Source organism: Rhineura floridana, chromosome 4, assembly GCF_030035675.1.
Source record: "Rhineura floridana isolate rRhiFlo1 chromosome 4, rRhiFlo1.hap2, whole genome shotgun sequence".
NCBI lineage: Eukaryota > Metazoa > Chordata > Lepidosauria > Squamata > Rhineuridae > Rhineura > Rhineura floridana.
In genome coordinates this window covers 151,554,040-151,579,210 of record NC_084483.1, presented here as the reverse complement: position 1 = coordinate 151,579,210, position 25,171 = coordinate 151,554,040, and the positions used below count along the sequence as shown (strand labels likewise).

The following is a 25,171-nucleotide window of genomic DNA, read 5'->3' as shown; positions in this document are numbered from 1 at the left end:
ATTCTCCCAGGTTATTTTTGTTTTGTTAACTTTGAAGTGTTAATGCACACGGAGCTGTGTATCTTAGACACAGGCAGGAATCTAAAAAGAATTCTGCAGAATTAAAATGCCTTTTGAGAGACAGAGACAGTGGAAACTCAAACGCTCGGCAGTACAAGCAACTAGTGCATTGGTGGCCAGACTGTTATATGGGGGGAGGGGCTGTGGCATCCTTCAACTCTGGCCACAGAATAGCGTCCTCTACTACTCTTGAGGGTAGCTTAGGGGAAACAGGCCACATGGCACACAGAACTACCAGAACTACCATAATCATCATAATTATTATTAATCACTTTCTATGTATGTTCCAAGGTAATGTACAAAATATAATAAACACAGCTAAAAACAGTTAAAAACAGCACAGAAATCTCCCACAGAGGATGAATGTAAAAACCATATGAAGTGGACATCCGTTCATCCAGCTGGGAAAGCCCATCAGAACAAAAATGACTTCAGTTGTTTTTGGAAAGCGCAGATAGAGGGCGCCTATCATATATTGATAGGAATGTTGTTCCACAGAACACTCCCATTAGGTAGAGCGATGAAGCCACCTCAGGTGACAAATGTTGAGGGGTGGTGGTAAGATTTGGAGGACAGAGCTGTGTGTGCCATGTGGCCTGTTCCCCCTAAGCTACCTGCAAGAGTAGCAGAGGACACTGTTCTGTTTCCAGGGTTGAAGGAAGATTCAAGGGTCAGTTTGATCAGGTTTTGTACATTGATAGTGGGTGGGGAACCATCTTGTCCTTTGTCTGGGGAAGCTATATGTATTGCGTTGGCCTTGGGTCCCAGCTTGTTCTTGGTTAGAAAATAAAGTTACAAGACCTTGGATATAAGTTTATAGGATATCTAGCTAGGGAACAGGTCCCTGAATATTAAAGAGTCCTGAGCGAACAGCAATCCCAAGGGCCTAGTTGATCAGCTATTTAGGCTCCTGTATGAATCAGCTGCAAGGGGCAGAGCATGCTTAAAGCAGAATATAACATTTCTCCTTGGTGAAAAGTGGTGGCAGAATTGCCCAGGAAAAGCCAGGCCTCCCTCCCTTGATAGTCCCATGCAGTGTAGTCTACTTCCCACATATCAGCCCCATTAAAAATCAAGGCAACTGCAGAACTTTCCTGTGTCTTCACAAGCTGTGCCAAGGCCTGTTCAGCAGTGCTGTTCCCCAACCCCACCCCAAAGGAAGAAGATTAGGTCTCTTTGCAGCACACACTCAGTGTTGCATTAGACACCTCAACTGGACTTTCAAAAACTGCTGTGTCTAAGGCAATACACAGGTGAGCGACTTTGTCCTTGAAGTGTCATTCAAACTGCTCACAGCAAGTTACTGAGTGCTCCAGAGGACCATCCACCTCTTCTGGTATGATCAGCCTCCAGACCACCTGAAATAACTCTGCTGGGTGGCTTGTTGAGAATGTGATGCAGACAGCAGAGTAGTTCTTTGTCGCCTTCACCACCACCTGATAGGCAGAATTGTGTGACCTAACAAGTGTTGGGTCAGCTTCGGAGTGCGTTTTTCGCCACTTGTGCGTCAATCAACCTCCCAATCTGCTTCACTGCTTGTAACTCCTTGGTAAACCAAGACACAGTAGAGACCCTGCAGCATCAAAGAGGACCTTCTCCTCCCCACAAGAGACACTGTCTGAGCATGCTCAGTCCTCATTGGGCTATTTTTAAGCAGTTTTGCACTCTTTTAAGGGCTTTTATCATTTATTTATCTATTTATTGAATTTAGGCGTGAGTCACCTTGTACATATGTGAATACTAGGGGCTCTGCCCGTCCTCACTTTGATTGCCAACACTGCCCCCTGTGGGTTGCCGAAGGTATCCCTTCCACCCTTGGGTCACCAAAGCTCCCACCTTCCTACCCCTCATGGGTCACCACAGAATGCTGAGGGTCCCACCTTCTTCTTCCCTGCGGGTTGCCAAATCTGCCAGCCAGCCTGCTCCGAGGCCTGGCCGGCCTGCTCTGAGGCCAATTACCTAGCACTTTATTTGGGTCACAGCCGCTAGTGAGGCCACAGCGTAGCTCACTGGCTCACCCTGCTGCCTTTGTCACACAGCAACATCATGACAGTGTAAGGGCTTACATTTATATATAGAGAGATATACATAAATATGTGCAGACATGTCTGTGGAGCCTGGTTTCATTAGGATTCCAGGGATGAGAATACACATGTGTGTCATTTGTATTTAGTATGTTTGCTGCAGGAAAAACTGGTTCTAGTGTTTTTAGACTGTTGTCTAAAAACCAGTTGCATTGGTTTTCTGTGGGAAGGCGTGTGTGTGTGTGTGTGTGTGTGTAGTAGTAGTAGTAGTGGTAGTAGTGGTAGTAGTAGTTCAGCATTCCATAGGGTGATTTTGGATAGGATTTTTTTAAAAAAACAATGGCTAACCAGTTAAATAAAATGATATAAAGTTTTGGTTGGTATTGTGGGAAAAGGGATGACCTATGTTATACTACTAGATGGCGCTCTTTAATACAGAGTTTACATTTGAGATATGCACAGAAGCCAAGGGCAATATTCATAAAATGGGACAAAGGATGGGCCCTTAGCTCAACATTTTGTGACTGAAAGGATAGACATCCCTTGAGATCACACTACTAAAGATACTACATCTCTCTAGGATTAAGAGATAAACAATCCAGGCCAAGTGGTCAGTACTACCAGGGGTCAAATTTAGGGGTAATAAGAGGGAGCAGTGGATCTCAACAAGTACTGTCTAGCTAGAAGCTACCCAAGAATCCTGCCTGCTGTCTCTGTGTTGCACCCATCTGCACCCTCCAGCATCACTTCCATCAGATTTGTGCTGCTGCTTTCCCTCTGAAGATTATTTGACAATATGCCTTCTTGCTTGTTGACTTTTCCCCACCACCATTTTGGTGTAGCGTGAATGGCACAAGAGAGTAAGTGTGCAGTGATCAAAGTGGACAACAATCTAAGCTCCGCTCTCCCTGTGAAGATTAGTCCAGAAGCAAAAGGAGAAAGCTTCAAAGGAAGTAGGGAGAAAAGAGAATTAAAAGGGTGGGGGAAGCACCCTGAAAAACCCACAACGTACTATTCCCGCTCCTCTTGCTCCAGCTGCCAGCGTCGCTGCCTGGGGACAAAACAAAAAGAATGTGGGGAGAAAAGGGAGAGTTACAAACAAATTGGAACTTTCAGTTAAGAACCAGGATCCTCCTCAATCAGCGCTGACATTTTAGAGTCCTGAGGAGGAAACCTTTCACCAAATCTGACCGCAGGAAGGAAATAAACTTAGCTGTATGGCTCACTGATTGTGCAAAGCTGCAAGCTGTTCAGGAATGAAGCCTGTCCTTTCCCTTTTCAAGATCCCTCTGCTAACTCTGGTGTTGAGATAAATAAATATGTACATAGAACTGATTTAACAAAATGTATATACTGCGTGATTGTAAAAACCTCTAAGTGGTTTACAAAAAACATTTAACAATCATCAATACAACAGTTAAAAACAAATAATTTAAAACATATTTAAAGCAATTAAAACAGCTACTAATGATATCAGGTTTGCCTTTCCATGTGCTTCTCCAGGCAAACTTAAATGCAAAGCAAATGTGGCTGCTCGCCCAAGGAAATGAGATTCTGCACGTTCTTCTCTGCGGAAACAGCCTTCTCATCTAACAGGTGGATAACAGCTGTAGATGAAAACCATAACAGCAAAAATAAAGATAAAAAATAAAACAAAATACACCAGCTGATATTCTGAACTGCCTCTTTAGAAACACTGTCCTACCTAACAGAATTGAAGCCTGTGTACACGTAACTGCATTTACTCTGTGGGCAAACTCTTCAGTGCCCTTTGTGATACCAAGGTCCAGGCCCTGCTGAGAGCACTGTAAAGATACGATCTTGAGCTTGCTGGAGGAAAGGCATTTATTACTAAATGTAATAAAACAAACAAAAATAAAAACAGAGCCACAGTATTACCATTGTAAGACTCACAGAATTCAAGGAAAGTTTCTTTAGTGTAAACTCTTGTCTTTTGACTGCATCAGCTAGTATTACAGATATCCTTTTGGGCCTTCCTGACATGACTCTGCTTATGTGATCTCTGAGCCTCTCATAAAAGGGATCACGGAGGTGGATTGTCTCATGGCCAATGTGCAGCAGAACGTGGAGTATTAAGAAAACTAGCTATCCTGTCAACTGCAGTTGTGTTCATTTTCTTAACTATTTTCTAACTATCATAATATAATATATATATTTATTTTTCTTGCTATCCTTCTCTCATCAGTTTGCCAGGACCAATCTCAATCCAGTGTCTCTCCATAGAGAGCCTTTAATGTGCCACAAATGACTTCTGTGGATTGCATGAGAAGACAAGCTAGTAATACCTTTTGCAAACTTATTTGCAAGGCTACCATAATTCTTTGAACAAATACCATATCAAGCCAGTGTGACCTCCCACATAGTAAAGAAAATGGAAATCATCACCACAAAATGGAAATTTTATCTATGGGAAGGACAGCCTTGTCAATGATGATGCACTGAGAGATGTAGGTGCACAGATTACCTGTTTAGAGGGGACACTGGAGATGCCTGTGCCCTCCACCCCATTTTTGGAGACATATGGTTTTATCCAATGGCTATCCTCTCCTTTCAAGGGAAAGCACGGTTTCTTAGAAGCTGCCACTTACTGACTTTTATTAATTTCCCCTTTTCCCAAAGACTATGCCCATCTTACACAAAAATCTTCAACTTTGGGGAAAAAAACACTTTTCACTTTAATATGAAATTTCATAATCTTCATTTGGATAATCTCCTGATGTTTTGGACTACAACTCCCATCAGCCCCAGCCAGCACAGCTGATGAGGGTTGTAGTCCAAAACATCTGGAGAGCACTGGATTAACAAATCATTATATTCCTTCCTGCCACTTTGATTGCAAGAATTATATATATGTTAAAACTGCAACCTCGTCTTAGCCTGAGGAATGAGGTGGCCTCCGTGATACAGAGTGGTAAGCGGTGGTAACGCAGCCGAAGCTCTGCTCACAGCCGGAGTTCGATTCCAACGGAAGTCGAATCTCCGGTAAAAGGGGTCGAGGTCCACTCAGCCTTCCATCCATCCGTGGTCGGTAAAATGAGTACCCGGCATATTCTGGGGGGTAAAGAAAGGCCGGGGAAGGAACTGGCAATCCCACCCCATATATACGGTCTGCCTTGTAAATGTCGCAAGATGTCACCCTAAGAGTCGGAAACGACTCGCACTATAAGTGCAGGGACACCTTTACCTTTAGAAATTGAAATGTTAATAGTCAGCAACTCAGGGGACTGTTGGACAGTGAACATAAAAGTTTTTAAATTCTCTCTCATCATCAAGGTGGCTTCAATTTCCTTGCATCCATCCCTTCCTGTTTGTTGATGATGTGGTCATGATGGTTTGAGGATGAGGCTTCAGCTTTCTCAGCTATTGACTAGTGCCATAGAGGCCAAGGTCAGTGGGCTCTTGAGGGATGACAAGTTACTATGGGTTGTGCAGTGAAGCGGTGGCTTTAGTTCCCTTATGAGATCCATTTTATCAGGACAGAATAGCAGTTATATACAAATTAGGGTCAATTATTATGGAAAGTGGAATCCTAAAGCGGAATTGACATACAATCTGAGATCACTCCTGGCCTACAGCTGCCACGCCTACTTTTTTCTTTGTGGTCCGAAGACAGTACTGTCTTCCTCCACTTCAAGATGCAACCTGCTCCCCATTGCAGAAGGGATAATGTTAATAACAGCCACTTATTTTTGCTTCAGTCACAGAGTTTATAATTAACAAGTCTTTCACAAGACCTTTTTTTTCTTATACCAACATTGTGACTCAAGGTACCTGCTGCTGCAGAACCATCCACTCTAGCCAGCTTTCATTTCAGTAGGCTGGAAACTGTAATGTCCGCACAAACAAAATGCGGTGGCATTCAAGACCACGGCATGTGGCCTCCAATTTCATTGGAAAGTGAATATAATTTTTAAAAATCTATCTTCCTTCATAAGCACTTTGTAGGCTATGAAGCAGTTATCACAGTCTTGCATATATTGTAACAATTTTCTCTTAGCTTCTGTGTACCATTCCTTGGCAGGCTCTCTGTATCTTTTCGGGGTTGTGAACTGTCAGGCTTCAGATAATTCTGTATGAAACACATACCTCTGAAGTCTCATGGATATCAGGGCTGCATTCAGTAGGAAAATGGGAGACAGTATTCTTGTAGCTGCACCTAAACTTTGAGATGCTCTCCCAGAGGGGTTCACTTTGCACCCTCATTGTTGACTTTCACCACCATGGCAAAACCTTCCGCTTAACGGGTGTTTGGACTGTTAAGTTTTACTGTCTCTCTTGCTGATGAATTGTATGTGCTGCTGTTTTAAAAGAATGTTAATTGTGTTTAACTGCTGACATTTTTTTAAAAAAGGATTGTTGTTTAATGTGATAAGGTTTTGGTCACTGTATTTTTGCCATCTTGAGCAGAATGTAAGCATGTAAAAATAACAACAAACATTTTGGAACCTGTAACAAAATGTTGCAGTGCAGAATGCTCCTGCTCAGGGTTCCAGCCAACTAGTCATGTCATTTTTCATGATACTCCATTCCATTTCGTCTCCCCAACAATTAGTCAGTGTCTGTGTCCATTGTGCATGCTTAGTCCTGATGGGGCTATTTTGGGGCTCCTTCCTATAGTAGCATAGAATAGTAGAGTTGGAAGAGGCCTATAAGGCCATCGAGTCCAACCCCCTGCTTAAGTTCTCCCCCCACTCCTGCTTTTTGTACTTCTGCAAACCTTGGGGTTCCTTCAAGCCTGCTAGTACCTTCCTCTTGTGAATAGACAGTGTCCTTTTTGCTACATAAGAATCAGCAACCAGGGACTGAGTTCACTATTAGCACATGTGATGCTGCCACCACCACCTCTTGCCATATGACCTTGAAGATCCTAGACAGAGGTTCAAGCCCACACCTCTTTCTACATCCTTGGTGGAAAATTGATGAGAAATAAGTTCTTTGGTTGCTATGCAATCACCCATCCCTCCATTGACTGTATAGTCAGATGTTTCATGAGCCACACAGGCTCCATCAGGCTAGATCATCTAATATGCTAGAAAAAGGGGTATATTGTATGTTGACACCAACTATGTCTTTGGATATCAATTGGGATCTATCGAACTGAATTAAGTGCACCAAAAGGAGACTTAGGAGGATGTATACGTATCAAACAGCCATCTTGCACAGCACACCTCATTTGAAACTGAGGGAGCTGCAAAAAGAGTTTGTGATAACACTTGAGGGACAAGTTGTTTAAAGTAGTAAAAACAAAACAAAAAAACCCTTAAGGCGTTATCAAGTACTTTGGTACATCTAAAGTAGCTCTTTGAGTTTTGGCCATCAATGGATTACAAAATGCTAAGCTGTTGAACTGCGAGATCTTTTTTTCATGAATGGATCCTAACTTCACACCAGCATTTATTTAACAAAAGAGGATGTTTCTCAATTGTCTGGGGGTGGGGGAAGAGTTATACTTGCCTATCAGCATCAGTCACCAGTGCCAGACGCCCATAATCCCAGGCCACTTTACGTAAAATGGAAAAAACAAACAGCAGTGCCTGCAGAAAGGCAAATAAGGAAATGTAAGGCAAAGTTCCCCTGGTTAGCAGAACCACTGTCCTCCACCCAGCTACAATGCCCCCAATGATATATAAAAAACAAAACTTAGCATTTCTCCAAACTTGCATTCTCCAAGTTCATCACAAAATAGTTTATGCAAATAACATAAAATATGTAAATACTGCTTGTTCTAATAATTTCAGATTTATTTGGTCTGCTGGAAACAAACTATGTGAACCATATTGCAAAGCGCTAGTAGAAACAGTATTCTGACTTAGGCTGTGTGGAAGCTGGTGCAGAATTTGGAATCTATACAGATTCCTCCAGCATGTGAACTTTCAATAAATTAATAAATTGAAGATTTCAGTCCTCATGATTGTGGGAAAACATTTGAAAACACATGGCATTTGCAAATGTCTCTAGTACTTGAGGCAAGAATTCTGTGCTCTGCATAGTCATCTATTCCTCCCGTCAAAATATTTTGTCATGTTGCACTGTATATAGAATCTTATGACATCCGACTTTCCTTCTACCCATAGATGTAGGGGGAAGAAATGTAGCTAAATCATATTTTACACTACAGCTGTCTGAAACATTAGTCTGATAGATTAGTCTCTGTTACAACATACTTTTGGGAGGGGCACTTTGGAGCAGAGAAATGACAGGCTGAGGGAAGAGGAAGTATTTAATCCATCTCCTGTCCTCTGCTCTCCCCCTGAAATGCCCCTGCCTCCTCACCTGCAGCTTGAAGGTAAACACAGACCCAGAACAGCTGTGGGGGCAGATGTGGGGAGGAGAAAAGCCCCCAAGAGTGCTTTATAATGCACAAATAGCCATTAGGCTAACATTTATTTATTTATTAAATTTATATACCGCCCCACAGCCGAAGCTCCCTGGGCGGTTCACAACAGACAATATCAAAAATACAATAAAACACATATTTAAAACAATTCAAACAACATTAAAAATGGGCTTCCTTAAAAAATTTTAAATTTAAAACGTTTATAACACATATTAAACACATATTAAAACACTTATTAAAATGCCTGGGAGAAGAGGAAGGTTTTGACCTGGCTCCGAAAAGATAGTAATGTTGGCGCCAGGCGTACCTCATCAGGAAGGCTATTCCACAATTCGGGGGCCACCACTGAGAAGGCACTTTTTCTTGTTGCCACCCTCCGAGCTTCCCTTTGAGTGGGCACCCGGAGGAGGGTCTTCAATGTTGAACGTAGCATACGGGTAGGTTCATATCGGGAGATGCGTTCCACCAGATATTGTGGTCCCGCGCCGTGTGAGGCTTTATAGGTTAAAACCAGCACCTTGAACCGGGCCCGGAAACATATAGGCAGCCAATGCAAGCGGGCCAGAATCGGTGTTATATGTTCGGACCGACTGGTCCCCATTATCAGTCTGGCCGCTGCATTTTGCACGAGCTGCAGTTTCCGAACCGTCTTCAAAGGCAGCCCCACATAGAGCGCATTGCAGTAATCTAGTTTAGAGGTTACCAGAGCATGGACAACTGAAGCGAGGTTCTCCCTATAAGAACATAAGAACATAAGAAGAGCCTGCTGGATCAGGCCAGTGGCCCATCTAGTCCAGCATCCTGTTCTCACAGTGGCCAACCAGGTGCCCGGGGGAAGCCCGCAAGCAGGACCTGAGTGCAAGAACACTCTCCCCTCCTGAGGCTTCCGGCAACTGGTTTTCAGAAGCATGCTGCCTCTGACTAGGGTGGCACAGCACAGCCATCATGGCTAGTAGCCATTGATAGCCCTGTCCTCCATGAATTTGTCTAATCTTCTTTTAAAGCCATCCAAGCTGGTGGCCATTACTGCATCTTGTGGGAGCAAATTCCATAGTTTAACTATGCGCTGAGTAAAGAAGTACTTCCTTTTGTCTGTCCTGAATCTTCCAACATTCAGCTTCTTTGAATGTCCACGAGTTCTAGTATTATGAGAGAGGGAGAAGAACTTTTCTCTATCCACTTTCTCAATGCCATGCATAATTTTATACACTTCTATCATGTCTCCTCTGACCCGCCTTTTCTCTAAACTAAAAAGCCCCAAATGCTGCAACCTTTCCTCGTAAGGGAGTCGCTCCATCCCCTTGATCATTCTGGTTGCCCTCTTCTGAACCTTTTCCAACTCTATAATATCCTTTTTGAGATGAGGCGACCAGAACTGTACACAGTATTCCAAATGCGGCCGCACCATAGATTTATACAACGGCATTATGATATCGGCTGTTTTATTTTCAATACCTTTCCTAATTATTGCTAGCATGGAATTTGCCTTTTTCACAGCTGCCGCACACTGGGTCGACATTTTCATCGTGCTGTCCACTACAACCCCGAGGTCTCTCTCCTGGTCGGTCACCGCCAGTTCAGACCCCATGAGCGTATATGTGAAATCCAGACTTTTTTGCTCCAATATGCATAATTTTACACTTGTTTATATTGAATTGCATTTGCCATTTTTCCACCCATTCACTCAGTTTGGAGAGGTCTTTTTGGAGCTCTTCGCAATCCCTTTTTGTTTTAACAACCCTGAACAATTTAGTGTCGTCAGCAAACTTGGCCACTTCACTGCTCACTCCTAATTCTAGGTCATTAATGAACAAGTTGAAAAGTACAGGTCCCAATACCGATCCTTGAGGGACTCCACTTTCTACAGCCCTCCATTGGGAGAACCAGATAGGGGAGTAGTTGGGCCACCAACCGAAGTTGGTAAAAGGCACTCCGTGCTACTGAGGCTACCTGAGCCTCAAGTGACAGGGATGGTTCTAAAAGAACTCCCAAACTACGAACCTGCTCCTTCAGGGGGAGTGTAACCCCATCCAGAACAGGGTGAACATCCACCATCCGGTCGGGAGAACCACCCACTAACAGCATCTCAGTCTTGTCTGGATTGAGCCTCAGTTTATTAGCTCTCATCCAGTCCATTGTCGCAGCTAGGCATTTTGCACAGCTGTAGTGAACCATGGCCCTAAGTGCCAAAAAAAAAGCAAACAAAACAAAAACATAAGGCTTTGCACTTCAGACCCCATGTTAACTTTCTCAGCATGTTGCCATTCAAGGGCTCCAAGGGGCAAAGGGTGTCAGAGAAGATCCACTGAAATGAATGAGCCTACGTTAGTCCTGTCTATGAACTTGAATGGCTCTACTCTGAGTAGGACTAGCATTGCATACCACCCAGAGCTGGGAAGGACACTCACCCGAGCCGTTCGAAAGACATGTCATGCTGCCAGTCATTGGTACAGTAGTGGGTGGTGCCCATTGGGACAGAAAGCCGGGAGACCAAGAGTAGGAGAACGCAGAGCCAATGGCAGGCAGGGCCAACTAATTTTAGTTTTGTCCCCATCCTTCTCCCTGCTTAGTTCTACAAGGGCAACACTGAGACGACAGCGGTGCTACCCCCTGGACTGGTTCTAACTAAGAAGGCAGGCAGCTGAGGGCAAACTGAGGTTGGGCCAGTGCCTCATTTGCCTTAATGGACCAGCCTCCACTGCTTACAGTGTCAAACATAAGGCCTGCTGGAACCCTACCACACAAACTGTAGAGCCATCTCTGTCCTGCTAAGAGCACCTGTTTGCATATAAACATGGAGCTGCCTTATATTGGACCAACCCATAGCTCAGTAGTAGAGTGCCCGCTCTGCATGCAGAAAGTCCCAGATACATGATAGAAAAGATCTCTTTTGAGACCTTGAAGGGCCACTACCAGTCAGAGTAGACAGCACTAAGCTAGATGGACCAATGGTTCTCCCCCCCCCATACATTTATTTTTACAAGGTGCAGCCAAAGATCTAAACACAGGGTCAGGCACTGCTCCACTACAGCAAATGGCCAAGCATGTAGTTTATTATTACATTTCTGCCACCCTGCGAGCTGTCGTATGGATTTTGTGGGCTATCTTTGAATAAGAGGAACACTCAAAGGCCAAGCCAGGGGGTAACTGTGCCAGTGTACTTACAAGAAAGCACATGAAATCAAGAGCAAGGACGGTGGGCACCCCTCCAAAGGGCAAGCCCTGCAGCACCGTGCTGCGGATGCGGGCGCTGTAGCAGTAATCCTTGGTGCTGTTGTTGCAGCTGGAGGTCCTGCAGGCCGCCTCTGCTGAGCCCAGGGTGACGATCAAAAAGGGAAGCATCTCTGTTACTTCATCGTCTTCCCTGCAGAAAGAAGAGGAAAACCTGGTTAGAAGCAAGGAAGGGGATGGGTGGGAAAGGTAGTCCACCCGATACCTCCAATCATACAAGAAGAGAGCAGCTGAAGATCTTGAGGGACCAAGCTCCTTCCCCTCTTTCATCTCCCAGCTCCCTTGGCTCCTTCTGCGCAGCATCTTCTTGCGTTGCACAGGCTCAAAAGAGATCAATAGGAAGTGTCTGAACTGTCAAGCTTCAATTGAACTAAGAAGCGGAGGCAGGTGAGGAATTCTTTTTCTGTCGAGGACTGCATTCTGTTGGGGTAATCTGTTGGAGCCCACATGGGTGGGGCCAAAGCCACTGGTGAGTGGAGTCATGAGCTCTCTCTCCCTCTATGTATTTTTCTGCCAGCCCCTTTTTTCTCTCCCACTTTCTCCCAATGCAGTAGGCTGGTGGGGGAAGGAACAGAGGCCTGAATTGATCATTTAGAGAATGGTGTGTGAAATTAGGCAAAGGGGTTGCAGGTTGCCCACCTGTGCATTATGAACTAAGATGAGGCAACCTCTTCCACAAGTTCACAACTTTTTGTCCCTAGAAACTGTAAAGCAAGTGTAAATAAAAAACATATACCATGGTAGCAGACGGATAGCCATGTTCGCTGAGGGATAAGTATGAATTTAAGAATTTTTCTTGGCAAACTATTCCAATTACTTTTTATTCTTATGTACATAAGAGCTGTAAGAGTTTTGCTGGTCCAGCATACTATTTTACAACAGGGGTAAGACAGATATCTCCAGAAGCTCAAAGGCAAAACATGAAGGCACCAGCTTCCTCTACTGTTTGTCTCTAGCATCTGGTACTCAAGAGGTATACTGCTTCTGAGCATGGGTGTTCCACTTAGCTATCATGTCCAATAGCAACTGAATGTGCATTTTTATCATTGTATTAACCCATATGGCATGGACTGAAAAGCATGCTCAAATTTCTGTCAAAAATTCCAAAAGATGTTGACCACTCTTCTGGGGAAGGGATGTAGCTCAGTGGTGGAGCATCTACCTTGCATGCAGAAAGTCCCAAGTTAAATCCCTGGCAACTCCAGGTAGGGTTGGGAGAGACCCCTGCCTGAAACCCTGGAGAGCTGCTGCCAGTCAGTGTAGACAATACTAAGCTACATGGACCAAGGGTCTGACTCAGTATGAGGCAGCTCCTAGTTCCACCCCATGACAGATGTTTGTGCTTGTTGCTTTCTGACAGCTGGATGCATGTGAGATTCTGTCTTGGAAAGCTCTGCCTTTCCCGAGTTCCCTTTATGTTGACAGCTATCCTTCCAGATTCATAACATTTTTAAAAAAGTCAAAGCTCACTTTAAAAAAAAAACACTTGGAAGACTACAAAGAATATGTGGCTCCATTTTTAGGGACTTCTTATCTACTATAGCACTGGATTGAGACTGTGAAATGTTCCTAATTTTGGAGTTTGCATGCACCCTAAGGGATAGCTGGAATTGTTCTGAGGTACTGTGGGAACAGCCAGTGCTAGCTAAGTGTACACTGGAGTATATAATTTGTTCTGTCCAATTGGCCATAAGTGCATGGCCACAGCCTCCCCTTTTCTCTAATTGCAGAGAACACAATTTGCCAATAGGCACGAGGTAGGTTTCCCAGGGTCCAACGCAACTAAGAAACAAAACAAAAACAAACAGGAAATGTCCCTCTCTTCAACCTAGTAGGATTCCCTTTGCCAACCTGGTGCCCTCCAGATGTTTTGGACTACAACTCCCATCAGCCCCAGTCAGCACTTGTGTTGACTGTAGCTGACGAGAGATTAAGTCCAAAACATCCGGAGGTTGGCAAAGGCTGTAGTAGGATGTTTAAGTTTAGTTAACATTGCTAATTTCAATTCCAAATGAACTGTGCATGACACATTTCTTTATATCCAGCAACTATCAGTAGCAAACATATACTGCAAACATGATCTAATATTAAAATCCACCCACTTGAGCAATTTAGCTCAAAAAACACACCAGCATCCTGGCAGTGTTGTTGATAATGAAACACACTTTGTTATGAAATGAGCACTGTCCTATCACAGGAGTCCTGCTCCTTTCACAAATTAATTCCTATTGGTTTGGATGAGGCCTGCTCACACGAATTCAAACTGGCAGAAGAATGATAAACAAAGGGCCGCACAGAGTATTGACTGACAAGCAGGGAATCACCACAAGGCTGGGGCTTTGTTTACCTTATAAGAGGCCGGAAGGATCTGGCAAAGAAGCCATGCAACACATTAAAAGAGAGACAGAGATGAGATGAAAAAAAATAGGGAGATACCGCCTTGGAGTGGATGGACAAAAAACAGAACAGCAGGCCTGAGACCTAAGAAAGCAAATGGGAATAAACTCTGCAAGGATCTTTTCGGGAACATTAATGAAATGGCTGCCAGAGGGAACTGGAAAACCTGTGAGCAACCTGGGGGAGGAGGGGAGGAAAAAGAGAGTGAACAACGGAACAGTCAAGAATATGCAACATTCTCCACTGCAGAAGGAACTTATGATGAAAAGGACTGTGGCGCTTTCAGGGCCACATTAAAATGCATGAAAGCTACATGCAGAACCATATCACCACAGGCAGCAAATTTTGGTCACCAGTAGGGTGGCTAACTGGGGAGACAGTCAGATCTGATCAATGGGACACAATCCACGGTGAGGTTCTCCTGTGTAAGCCTCAATGAAATAAACAGGCACAGCACAAGGCAGGGGCAACGCCAAAGGGGGGGCAGGGGGGCAAGTGCCCCCAAACAAGGAGCTCACTTCCCACCTAGGATATTTTACCCTTCTAGAAATATACTTTGTAACTCCTGTGCTGCCCCCCCCATTTGTTTTCTGGTGTCTGTGTCCTCCCAGAATTGGTCGTTGCTGGCACAAGGGTGGATTGTGTGTGTCTGTGGTGGGGAAGTGCTCTATCTGTATTTCATACCTCCAATATTAAAAAAGGTTTTAGGCTGGCCCTTCTGGGTCCCTAGTGACCATATTCCTACCCTATTAGCTGTGTCTTTTCCACTGATGGAGAGAGGCTGCACCATGCAGCACCACACAAGTGCAGCCCACCCCCCTTCTCCAAAAAGAGCTTCTGTAACAGAGGCTATGGTCTTCCATTTCTTATCATTATCACATTACTGCTATCCAGGTTTTTTTCTTTACAATTGGGAATACAGTCACAGGCTGCCTGCCTTGGGATGTGGGGCAACTATTGGGGTTTCAACTGTGGAGAATTTCATAAGAGCCCAGTACAAGGAGAAGGAGGGACATACTTTCCATTGCATGTGTATTTTTAAATAAAGGCTTAAATGTTTTGCATACATTCTTAATTATCCTTATAACCACTCTGTAAAAGCAGACCAACATGAGTAGCTTGCTTAGTATAGAGAAGGATGAAAGTGACTGGGTTGCTTAAAGGCACCCAGTGAGTTCATGGTGAAGCTCAGATTTGAACTAGGGTTAGCCAACATGTTGCCCTCCAGATGTTGTGGGACTACAACTCCCATCATCCCCAGCTAGCATGGCCAATGATCAGGGATAATGGGGGTTGTAGTCCCACAACATCTACCTAGGGAGGTGGTGGGCTCTCCTACCCTGGAGGCATTCAAGAGGCAGCTGGATAGCCACCTGTCGGGTATACTTTAATTTGGATTCCTGCAGTGAGCAGGGGGTTGGACTCGATGGCCTTATAGCCCCTTGAAACTCTATGAGTTTCAAAGCTGTTCAGATAAAGATTTCTCTACCAGTCTCAGCTTCAGATTCTAAAGAACCAAGTTTCTTTGAGGAGGGATACTGTTAAAAACCCAACAACTCATCCCAAAAGCCTCAGAACTTGAAACTAAAACCCAATATTTCCCACTGTCAAGTCTGAGATTTACCACTATTTTGATTCGTAAACAAGTCACCACTGGCTGATGAGTTTGACCAACATACAGAGAGAAAGGCTGCTATTACTGTATCTTCTACTCTGTTCCTTCCTGGGTCCTGAAGTGTACTCTTTCCTGCTGCGGAATAGAATTCTACAGTCCTACCTTATCAGTAAATGGCGGAAGAAGGTGAACAAAATGTTGGTGGGGTACACACACACACCAAGGCTAGTCTTCCACCTAGTACACACAGATGAGATATTTTACTATTGCCAACAAAAGCAATTTAGGAGGAGGGATCAATATACCTAATAACCTATCACCCCAGCAGGCTAAATGCCAGCTGGAGCAAAAATGTATTTTATTGGCGGTAGAAGGCTGGGCGGTGGGGGGGGGGGCAACCAGGCTTCCTGAGAAAGGAAGTTGCATAATCTAGGTGCAGCCGCAGAGAAGGCCCTGTTTTACATCCCAACCAATTGTGCCTCAGCCATAGTTGGAATGCAGAGGAAGTATTCTCTAACAGATCATAAGGATCAGGCAATATCTTTTACTGCTTTTTGTGTTTTAAAAATATTGTGTGCAATTTTGTAATGTTTGTATGTCATAAGACACCCCAAGTGATATAGTAGTAGTGGCAGAGCAGAGCATATATGAACTGGATGAACAAACAAGTGGCTGCTGGAGCTTCTGAAATTTCACCAGGCACTGCTCATGCAACTTAAAGAGAAGCAAATTTCTCTTGTACTTTGTGCCTTGTGTGCAGATACACTTGCAGGGTTGTCTGGGAAGAGCAGCTCAGTGAGGTATTTGGAGAGGTATTTGCATTCTGCACAGCAGGGGCTGACACCAGGCAGGGACTAGACTTGACTGTGCAAGGCTGGTTGACAATGAGCTGCTTGTTGAGCGAGAAGACGTGTTACCATTGGACTGAACTTGTATTGTGACAGAACACAGCACAGGCATGCCATAATGTAGCAGCCAAGTCTTGTGTTTGTGATAAAGCAAAGATGACTGGACCAGTCCAATCTTTAACATTACTCAAAAGTACATACTTTCTAGCAAGCATGTACAGGATTACAGCATCCTTACTAGGCCAGCCTTTCCTAGTAGAGCTGGGGACAGTTAAACCTGACAAGCATTTTCCATTATTACTAAACCCATTTGTTGAAAGCTAGGTTTCCATAGCAGAATTCCATGAATCTTTTAAAATTTCTCTACCTAGAACATATTTATTTCCTGCTGTTCTCTAGCACTTGATTTCATGTATTGCCCTTGAGCCCAAATGTTCTTCAGTTGTGTGGCCCATGGCCCATTCTTCAGTTTTCATTGTTTCTCTTTCTCCTTTTCTCTTGCTTTTCTCCATATAGTAAACCATATAAAACCCCTTTGCAGAATTACTGGAGCCCACTGAACAAGTTTAACACAAGCTCCTTCCTTGTAAACCATTAGATATATTCTCTGACTTTCACTGTGTTGTACAGCCTTTTTTTAAAGCTAGGTTCTTAAAGACACAATGAGCCATCAGTTTCTCCTTCATGCTTTTTTTTGCATAAAAAAAGCTCAGCTATGCTAGCTTTCAGCTATTGGTTGTCTCAGGATGTCAGCTCCCAGGATGAAATTGAAACTGAACCTATGTTAATTTGTAGAAAGCCACAGCAAATCAGAATTTCAGTCCTGTGTAAGATGAAATCTTAATTGTGCTTCTTTGTAAGCACTCTCCAATCCTCACCCAGCCAATCAAGAGCTCTTTTGAGGGTGAATCTTCATGGCTATTTATTTAAGGCATAAGTCACTCCTATGTGATTGGATTTTGGAAAACCATTTACGTTTTTGAACATGGATAACTCACATTCATAGGAATGTAGGAAGCTGCCTTATACTAACCCACTGACTCAGACCATTGGTCCATCTCCAGTATTGTCTATACTGACTGGCAGCAGCTCTCCAAGTTTTAAGGCAGAGTTCTCTCCCAGACTTATTTGGAGATGCTCAGGATTGAACCTTCTGCATGCAAAGCAGATGCTCTGGGTTAGCCCTTACCCAATGATGAGGTACCTTTTGTATAACAGACATTCTTATCTTTTAAAGACGTTTAAGATAGTCTTACCCCTTATATTCCCAGTCGATCACTGTGCTCTGCACGTGAGAGCCTCCTGCAGATACCATCTTATCAGGAGGTTTGTTCCGCACAACATAGGAAGAAGACCTTCAGTGTGGCGGCACCAAGACTTTAGAAGTCTCTCCCCTTAAACATTAGACAGGTGCCATCTCTGTTATATTTTCGGGACCTACTGAAGACCTTCCTCTTTCAACAAGCCTTGTTAAATAGAGTCTTTATACCAGTCTGCACCAGTACTGCATCAGTACTGGAATTGCTTTTTAAGATGTTTTTAAAGCAGTTTTGTTAAAGCTGTTTTTAAGACATTTTGTTTTAATGTTTTTAAAGATGTTTTATTTTTATATGTTTTAAAGTGCTTTTAGTGTTTTTGTTTGCCACCCTGGGCTCCTTCTGGGAGGAAGGTCAGGATATTTATTTATTTATTTATTTATTTATTAAATTTATATACCGCAATAGCAATAGCTCTCTGGGCGGTGAACATAGAAATACAATAACATAGGAATAACATAGGAAATACAATAAATGACACAATATAATACAAAATAATACAGTCTAAAATCAATACAATAACATTTTTAAAATTAAATCAATTTAAATTAAAATGCTTCAGAGAATAGGAAGGTTTTAACCTGGCGTCGAAAAGAAAGCAGAGTCGGCGCCAGGCGCACTTCCTCGGGGAGACTGTTCCATAGTTCGGGGGCCACCACTGAGAAGGCCCTAGATCTTGTCACCACCCTCCGGGCCTCCCTCTGAGTTGGAACCCAGAGGAGGGCCTTCGTAGTAGAACGTAGTGTATGGGCTGGTTCATATCGGAAGAGGCGTTCCGCAAGGTATCGTGGTCCCGCACCGTATAAGGCTTTATAGGTTAATACCAACACTTTGAATCTGGCCCGGAAACATATTGGCAGCCAGTGCAAGCGGGCCAGAACAGGTGTTATATGCTCAGACCGCTTGGTCCTTGTTAGCAGTCTGGCTGCCGCATTTTGCACTAGCTGTAGCTTCCAAACTGTCTTCAGAGGTAGCCCTACGTACAGCGCATTGCAGTAATCCAAACGCGAGGTTACCAGAGCATGTACCACTGATGTAAGGTCCTCTTTACTCAAGTAGGGACGTAGCTGGGCTACCAACCGAAGTTGGTAAAACGCATTCCTTGCCACCAAGGCACCTTGAGCCTCAAGTGAGAGGGAAGAGTCTAAAAAGACTCCCAGACTACGAACCCGGTCCTTTAGGGGGAGTGTAACCCCGTCCAGGACAGGGTATATATCCACCATCCGATCAGAGAACCCGTCCACCAACAGCATCTCAGTCTTGTCTGGATTGAGCTTCAGTTTGTTAACTCTCATCCAGTCCATTGTCGCGGCCAGGCAATGGTTCAGCAAATCGACAGCCTCACCTGAGGAAGATGAGAAGGAGAAGTAGAGCTGCGTGTCATCAGCATACTGATGACAACGCACTCCAAAACTCCTGATGACCTCTCCCAACGGCTTCATGTAGATATTAGAAAGCAGGGGGGACAAAACTGACCCCTGCGGGACTCCATATTGGAGAACCCACGATGTCGAGCAATGTTCCCCGAGCACTACCTTCTGGAGACGACCCGCCAAGTAGGAGCGGAACCACTGCCAAGCAGTACCTCCAACTCCCAACTCCGCGAGCCTCTCCAGAAGGATACCATGGTCGATGGTATCAAAAGCCGCTGAGAGATCAAGGAGAATCAACAGAGTTACACTCCCTCTGTCCCTCTCCCGACATAGGTCATCATACAGGGCGACCAAGGCCGTCTCAGTGCCAAAATCGGGCCTAAAACCCGATTGAAATGGATCTAGATAATCGGTTTCATCCAATAGCGCCTGGAGCTGGCCAGCAACCACTCGTTCCAAGACCTTGCCCAGGAATGGAACATTCGCCACTGGCCTGTAGCTGTTAAAATTGTCTGGGTCCAAGGAAGGCTTTTTCAGGAGTGGTCTCACCACTGCCTCTTTCAGACAGCCCGGGACCACTCCCTCTCGTAAGGAGGCATTTATCACTTCCTTGGCCCAGCTACCTGTTCCATTCCTGCTAGTTTTTATCAGCCAGGAGGGGCAAGGATCCAGTATCGAAGTGGTTGCACGTACCTGTCCAAGCACCTTGTCCACGTCCTCGAGCTGAACCAACTGGAACTCATCCAACAAAACATGACAAGACAGTGCTCCGGACATCTCACTAGGATCTACTGCTATAACTTGAGAGTCTAGGTCCTGGCGGATACATGAGAACTTATCCTGGAAGTGATCAGCAAACTGATTGCAGCGGGCCTCCGATGATTCCACCGTGTCCGGAGGGTTTGAATGAATAAATAAATAAAATCTCCATGTATTTTTTCCGTATGGTAGTTGAGAAATAATTAGGCTTCACAGTGTACTTCTTTAGACAAAAACAACACTGGTGCAGTAATATACAAACTAAAAATAGGAACAGTTGTAGTTCAACGGTAGAGCATCTGCTTTGCATTAGCGAGTTGTAAGATTCAGCTCATATTTAAGGAAAGCAGTGTGAGAATTAGTCTATGTCAAATGAATTATACCATATAAAGATATTTCTTTCTTTGTGAATTACTCTCACATGGAAATTCACAGTATAAGTCTCTAGTCCCAGCAGAAGATGATGCTAACATTTGAGATAACAATAGAAATATTCTGAAATGCAACGGAGATACTATTGTAATCCACTGTTGTACAATTACATGCTTGCTGCTGGATGTTAATGATCAAGGGAACTGGGGAGTAGAGTATCTATTCCCATAGTCATATGGTGACACTTAATTTAGTAATTGGTATGAACACACGTACATAGATGCAGTTGGGACTGGAATTGAAGTCAAGATCAGAAAAGCAACACAAACAGACAAGTGATGCTTCAACAGCAATGGATGTCAAAAGCACTAAACAGAGACAAACTTAACAGCTGGAGGTCAAGCCTCTGAAAGGAACACCTAATCCCAAGAGACAAGGGCTGGCGGCTGGAGCAGTGTCTAAAAATGAAACTTTATACTATAGAACATAAGAAGAACCCTGCTGAATCAGGCCAGTGGCCCATCTCATTCAGCATCCTGTTCTCACAGTGGCCAACCAGATGCCTATGGGAAGCCGACAAGCAGGATCTGAGCACAGCAACACTGTCCCCTTCTGCGGTTTCCAGCAACTGGTACCTGTATTCAGAAGCATACTGCCTCCAACAGTAGAGAAAGAACATAGCCATCAACACAGTATGTGTAAACAAGAAGAAAAACAACTTGGAGCTTCTCAAAGAGGTCCATATTTATAAGGAAACGGAAATCAAGTTAGTAACTGGGAGGCACCGGTTCTGAGATTGTTGGGAACTATCCTTTTATTTCTCTGTTTAGGACAGCCTTCACCAACCTGGTGCCCTTCAGAGGTTTTAGACTACAACTCCCATCAGCCCCTGCCAGCACTACTGATGGAAGTTGTGGTCAAAACATCTAGAGGGCACCAGGTTGGTGAAGGCTGGCTTAGAGAATATGGTTAAGTATGGAATACAGGAATGCTACTTAACAAGAAGGTCTGCAATCAAAGGGTGCAGATCGATTCTGTGTAATGGACCTGAAGTTCAGGGCCCCTCCAGGCTCTAGCTGCTTTATGGTTGGACAAAAGAGTTCCTATAGTCACTTAAAACAGTTAATAGAATTTGACACCCCTTGCATCATTATCTCAAGGAGAGAAGGCCTATTGGTTCACAACAAGATATAAATGCTGATGAGTGACCAAAGTTGTAAGGAAAGAATCTTGCGCATTGAAGGCCAACACTGAAGCAAGCAAAAAACATCCTGGAAGGGCAACAGAAAGGTGTTCTACCTCAACAGGTAAAAATAAACAGGATCCACGGTATCCAGTACGTCTTCCAAGCTGCAGCCGTGACAAAGGAACACATGCTGCTGACAACGGCAGAACACACCAACAGCATCAAAATCACAGGCAAAACTGATGTAGAGTAGAAGAGAATTGTACCTGCTCAAGGCAGAAAATACCAACAAACTCTGGGGGAACCGAAAGTCATGTGGGAAAATTAGCCCCTAGTTTTAAGTTCTGCTTCAGTGTATTTATTGTTCATTTTTATATCCCACCCTTTCTTCCACAGGAGCCCAGGGCAGCTAACAACAAGCATAAAATGCATACCTAGTAAACCAATAGTTAAAATATCAGAGACAGATGAAGAAATACTTTTAGACAGGATGACTAGAGGCAGAAGCAGCTAAGCTGCAAGACTACTCATGTTAAAAAAAAGGTTGTTTTTAACTGTTTTTAATTACGTACTTTAAAACTGTTGTAACCTGCTCTGGGACCTTTGGATGAAGAACAGGTAATAAATTTAAATATTACTACTACTACTACTACTACCACCACCACCAATAATAATAATAATATCCAGTGGAAGCTGGTCCATTAGGGAGAATGGGCACTGCCCCACCAACCTCAGTCTGCCCTCAGCCAGCAACCACCTCCCTGCCTTCTTACTTACAACAATCCAGGGGCTGGCACTGCCTGTGGCAGTTTCCTCTTCTTAGTCTCAGTGCTGTCCTTGTAGAACTGTGCAGAGACAAAATTATAAGTAGTTGGCTCTGCCTGTCATTGGCTCTGGTTCCCCCTACTGTTGGTCACCAACCACCACTGCTAAAATCAACTACCACTCTGAACTCTCATTAATCACCAGCAGGAAGAACGCACGCCTCTTAGATTGTAGTCCTACATGCTTATCTAGGAATTAGCCCCACTGAACCCAGTGGGACTTGCTTCTGAGCAGACATGCACAGAACTGCAGTAAGGAAAAGTTCACCCTAGCAAGTACACTGCTCTGATAAGTATGAACTGATCTATAGGCTTCCAGTCTCATCAAGAGAGAGAGGTCAGGAAACTATCACACTTAACAGGAAAAGAACCATTCTCTAAGAACATGAAGCAGGTAATATCTTTTGCCCTCAGGGATGATCAGTCAATCAGTGTATAGCAATTTACAACAGTACTATTGTAAGGGGGAAGGAAGGTCACATGATCAAAAGGTAAAAAAATATCGTTTTGCTGTAAAATACTGCATGTGTGTAAGTTTAAAGGTAAACATCAGAAACTGCTTAAATGGCATGACTGACATTCAGTTTAAACATTTCCAATCACAAAATGTTTCCCCATGATTATCCAGTTCTTCCTTACCTAAGCTTCTGGATCCTATGAATTATATTATATGTTGATATGTCTAGTTCATTTTGTGCCTTGGGTTCTAGTACATCTTGATTGGGTTACCATATTTGGCAAAAACAACAGCACTATACTGTTACTATTATTAGCTCATGACAAGTTGGGTTTCACCCAGTGTGGGAAACTCACTGCATAAGATCTACCGGAAAAGTCATTCTTCTTCAATAAAGCTCAGCTTTCTATGGCTGTTAAGGCAGAGTCACTGGAACTCATACCTTTTGAGTGAAAGTGGACTCTAGGAAATTCCAAATGACTAGATCCTTCACAGAGAGACACTCACCCCCACTTTTCACCTTGACATCAGCACAGAAGATGAAACAGCTGACTCTTTGAATGCTGAACACTGCATATTTTCCCCTGAATAACTCTTGGCATAGGCATATGTCAATCATTGTACTCAGCCCAAGAACAGGAGAAACCAGCAACAGAAAGCCTAGTTTTAAACTCTGATTTCCCTTCGGCAAACAGGAATGACACATCTAGGCGGGGCTAGTTTAAGAGAGCAAGTGATTCTTTCAGTCCATTTGGGCAGGTGGATTCAGCCCGCACCTATACAATGTTTGGGGTGGGTACCCACACTTCTCTAGATTTCTTCAAGTACGCCTTATGTGCTACAGAACTGCACTAGTAGCATGGGGAAAACTGTGCATTAAAACCAAAAATTAAGACCTGTATTCCTGTGAAATATTTCTTCAGGACTTAGTGGCACAGCAATAACCCATCATATCTTATTTATTTATTTATTTTATTTGTATCCCACCCATCCTCCCAGCAGGAGCCCAGGGCGGCAAACAAAGCACTAAAACACTTTAAAACATCATAAAAACAGATCTTAAAATACATATCTTGATTCAGACAACACCTTAACTTAAAAAATACCTACAATATGATCACAACTGAGATACCATCACATTAATAATAACCTAATGATTGTTTAAAACAGAATTTAATCACCTTATGGCCTTAGTAAAAAGAATCAACACTTCACTGGCCTGGCAAAGATTTTCTATCCTGAATCACCTGATGACATGGAAGGCATCCTCATTTTGCAGACGGAGTAGTTTACAGAACAAAGTATATGGCTGGTCTCTGACTGCCCAGCAGACTGTCAGAAATAACAGGGTTTTTTTTAAAAGCAACAAACAAACAAACAAACTTTGGTCAACTCCCAAGTACCTGTTTTCCCCTGTACTTTTTGGTGCATAGTACAGTACCTTTCAGACTCAGAATCCACCTTAAGTTCAAACATACATTTGGGGACCCACTTCTTAATTGGCCACCTTAGGTAATATCAATGGTGTAGTACAGAGATTTAGACTGGGAAACCTGGGCTCAAGCTAGGTAAGGATACCTGAAGGATTACATTTCTGAGAATTCCAGTGTGAACTGAGATGATCCACATCTCCCAGGGTAATGTGCAAATTGGAATGTCATTTTCCTTTGGATTTTACATGTCTCCAAATTTCGAGATACAACTCTTTGGTCAAAAAAGTACCAGAGTGTGTTAAACATGTACCAAATAAATACAGTCAAAATGCATACACTGAGATGAACATGATCTAAACATACATTTTCAGATAATTATTTAAATATGAATTTTCATGCAGATTTTTTGTGGGGAAAAATTTAAAAAATGCAGATTGTAGATTAGTACAGATACAGGATGGAATGGGCTTATGAACACATGTGAAATTGGCATGGACTGGATATAGACTGTCTACCCTATTGCACCCCCCTCCCCGCAGTCAGTCAAAAAGCTCACCGAATGGCCTTGGGAAAGTCTGTGACAGGAGTGTCATAGGGAGAAAATAAGGTGACCCAATGATGTGCCACCCATAGCTCTTTGGGGAAAGAGTACGATAGAAGTGTGATTAAATAAATGTTATATATCCCTGGTCACCAGGAAACCCCTTTCCTTTTTTATAATTATAGGATACAGAAACCACACGTGACAAACTGATAAAGGATGCATATGATCTGCACCACTGTTGCAGTCTGGTTTACTTGACCTGTTCAGTGGTATCACTATTATTACACTGCTTAAAATGCTAAAGATCCTCCGTGGCGCAGAGTGGTAAGTGGCGGTAACGCAGCCGAAGCTCTGCTCACGGCCAGAGTTCGATT

General features: G+C 43.6%; 1 protein-coding gene across 4 annotated transcripts in view; it reads right to left on the bottom strand.

Annotated features, from left to right (window-relative positions):
- TMEM63B (transmembrane protein 63B) overlaps positions 1–25,171 on the bottom strand; it is a 108,300-nt gene that overhangs the window by 50,830 nt on the left and 32,299 nt on the right. Inside the window, exons 1-4 of one of the 4 annotated variants that reach the window (XM_061624821.1) lie at positions 22,317–22,371; positions 11,608–11,806; positions 7,556–7,639; positions 3,097–3,131 (exon numbers count right to left, since the gene is read on the bottom strand). In XM_061624821.1, coding sequence (XP_061480805.1) covers positions 3,097–3,131; positions 7,556–7,639; positions 11,608–11,784 — 296 coding nt within the window. In that variant the 5' untranslated portion in view covers positions 11,785–11,806; positions 22,317–22,371. Of the gene's footprint in view, positions 1–3,096; positions 3,132–7,555; positions 7,640–11,607; positions 11,807–22,316; positions 22,372–25,171 lie in introns of those variants that run through there. The other 3 variants (XM_061624818.1, XM_061624820.1, XM_061624819.1) reach the window with 3 other exon arrangements.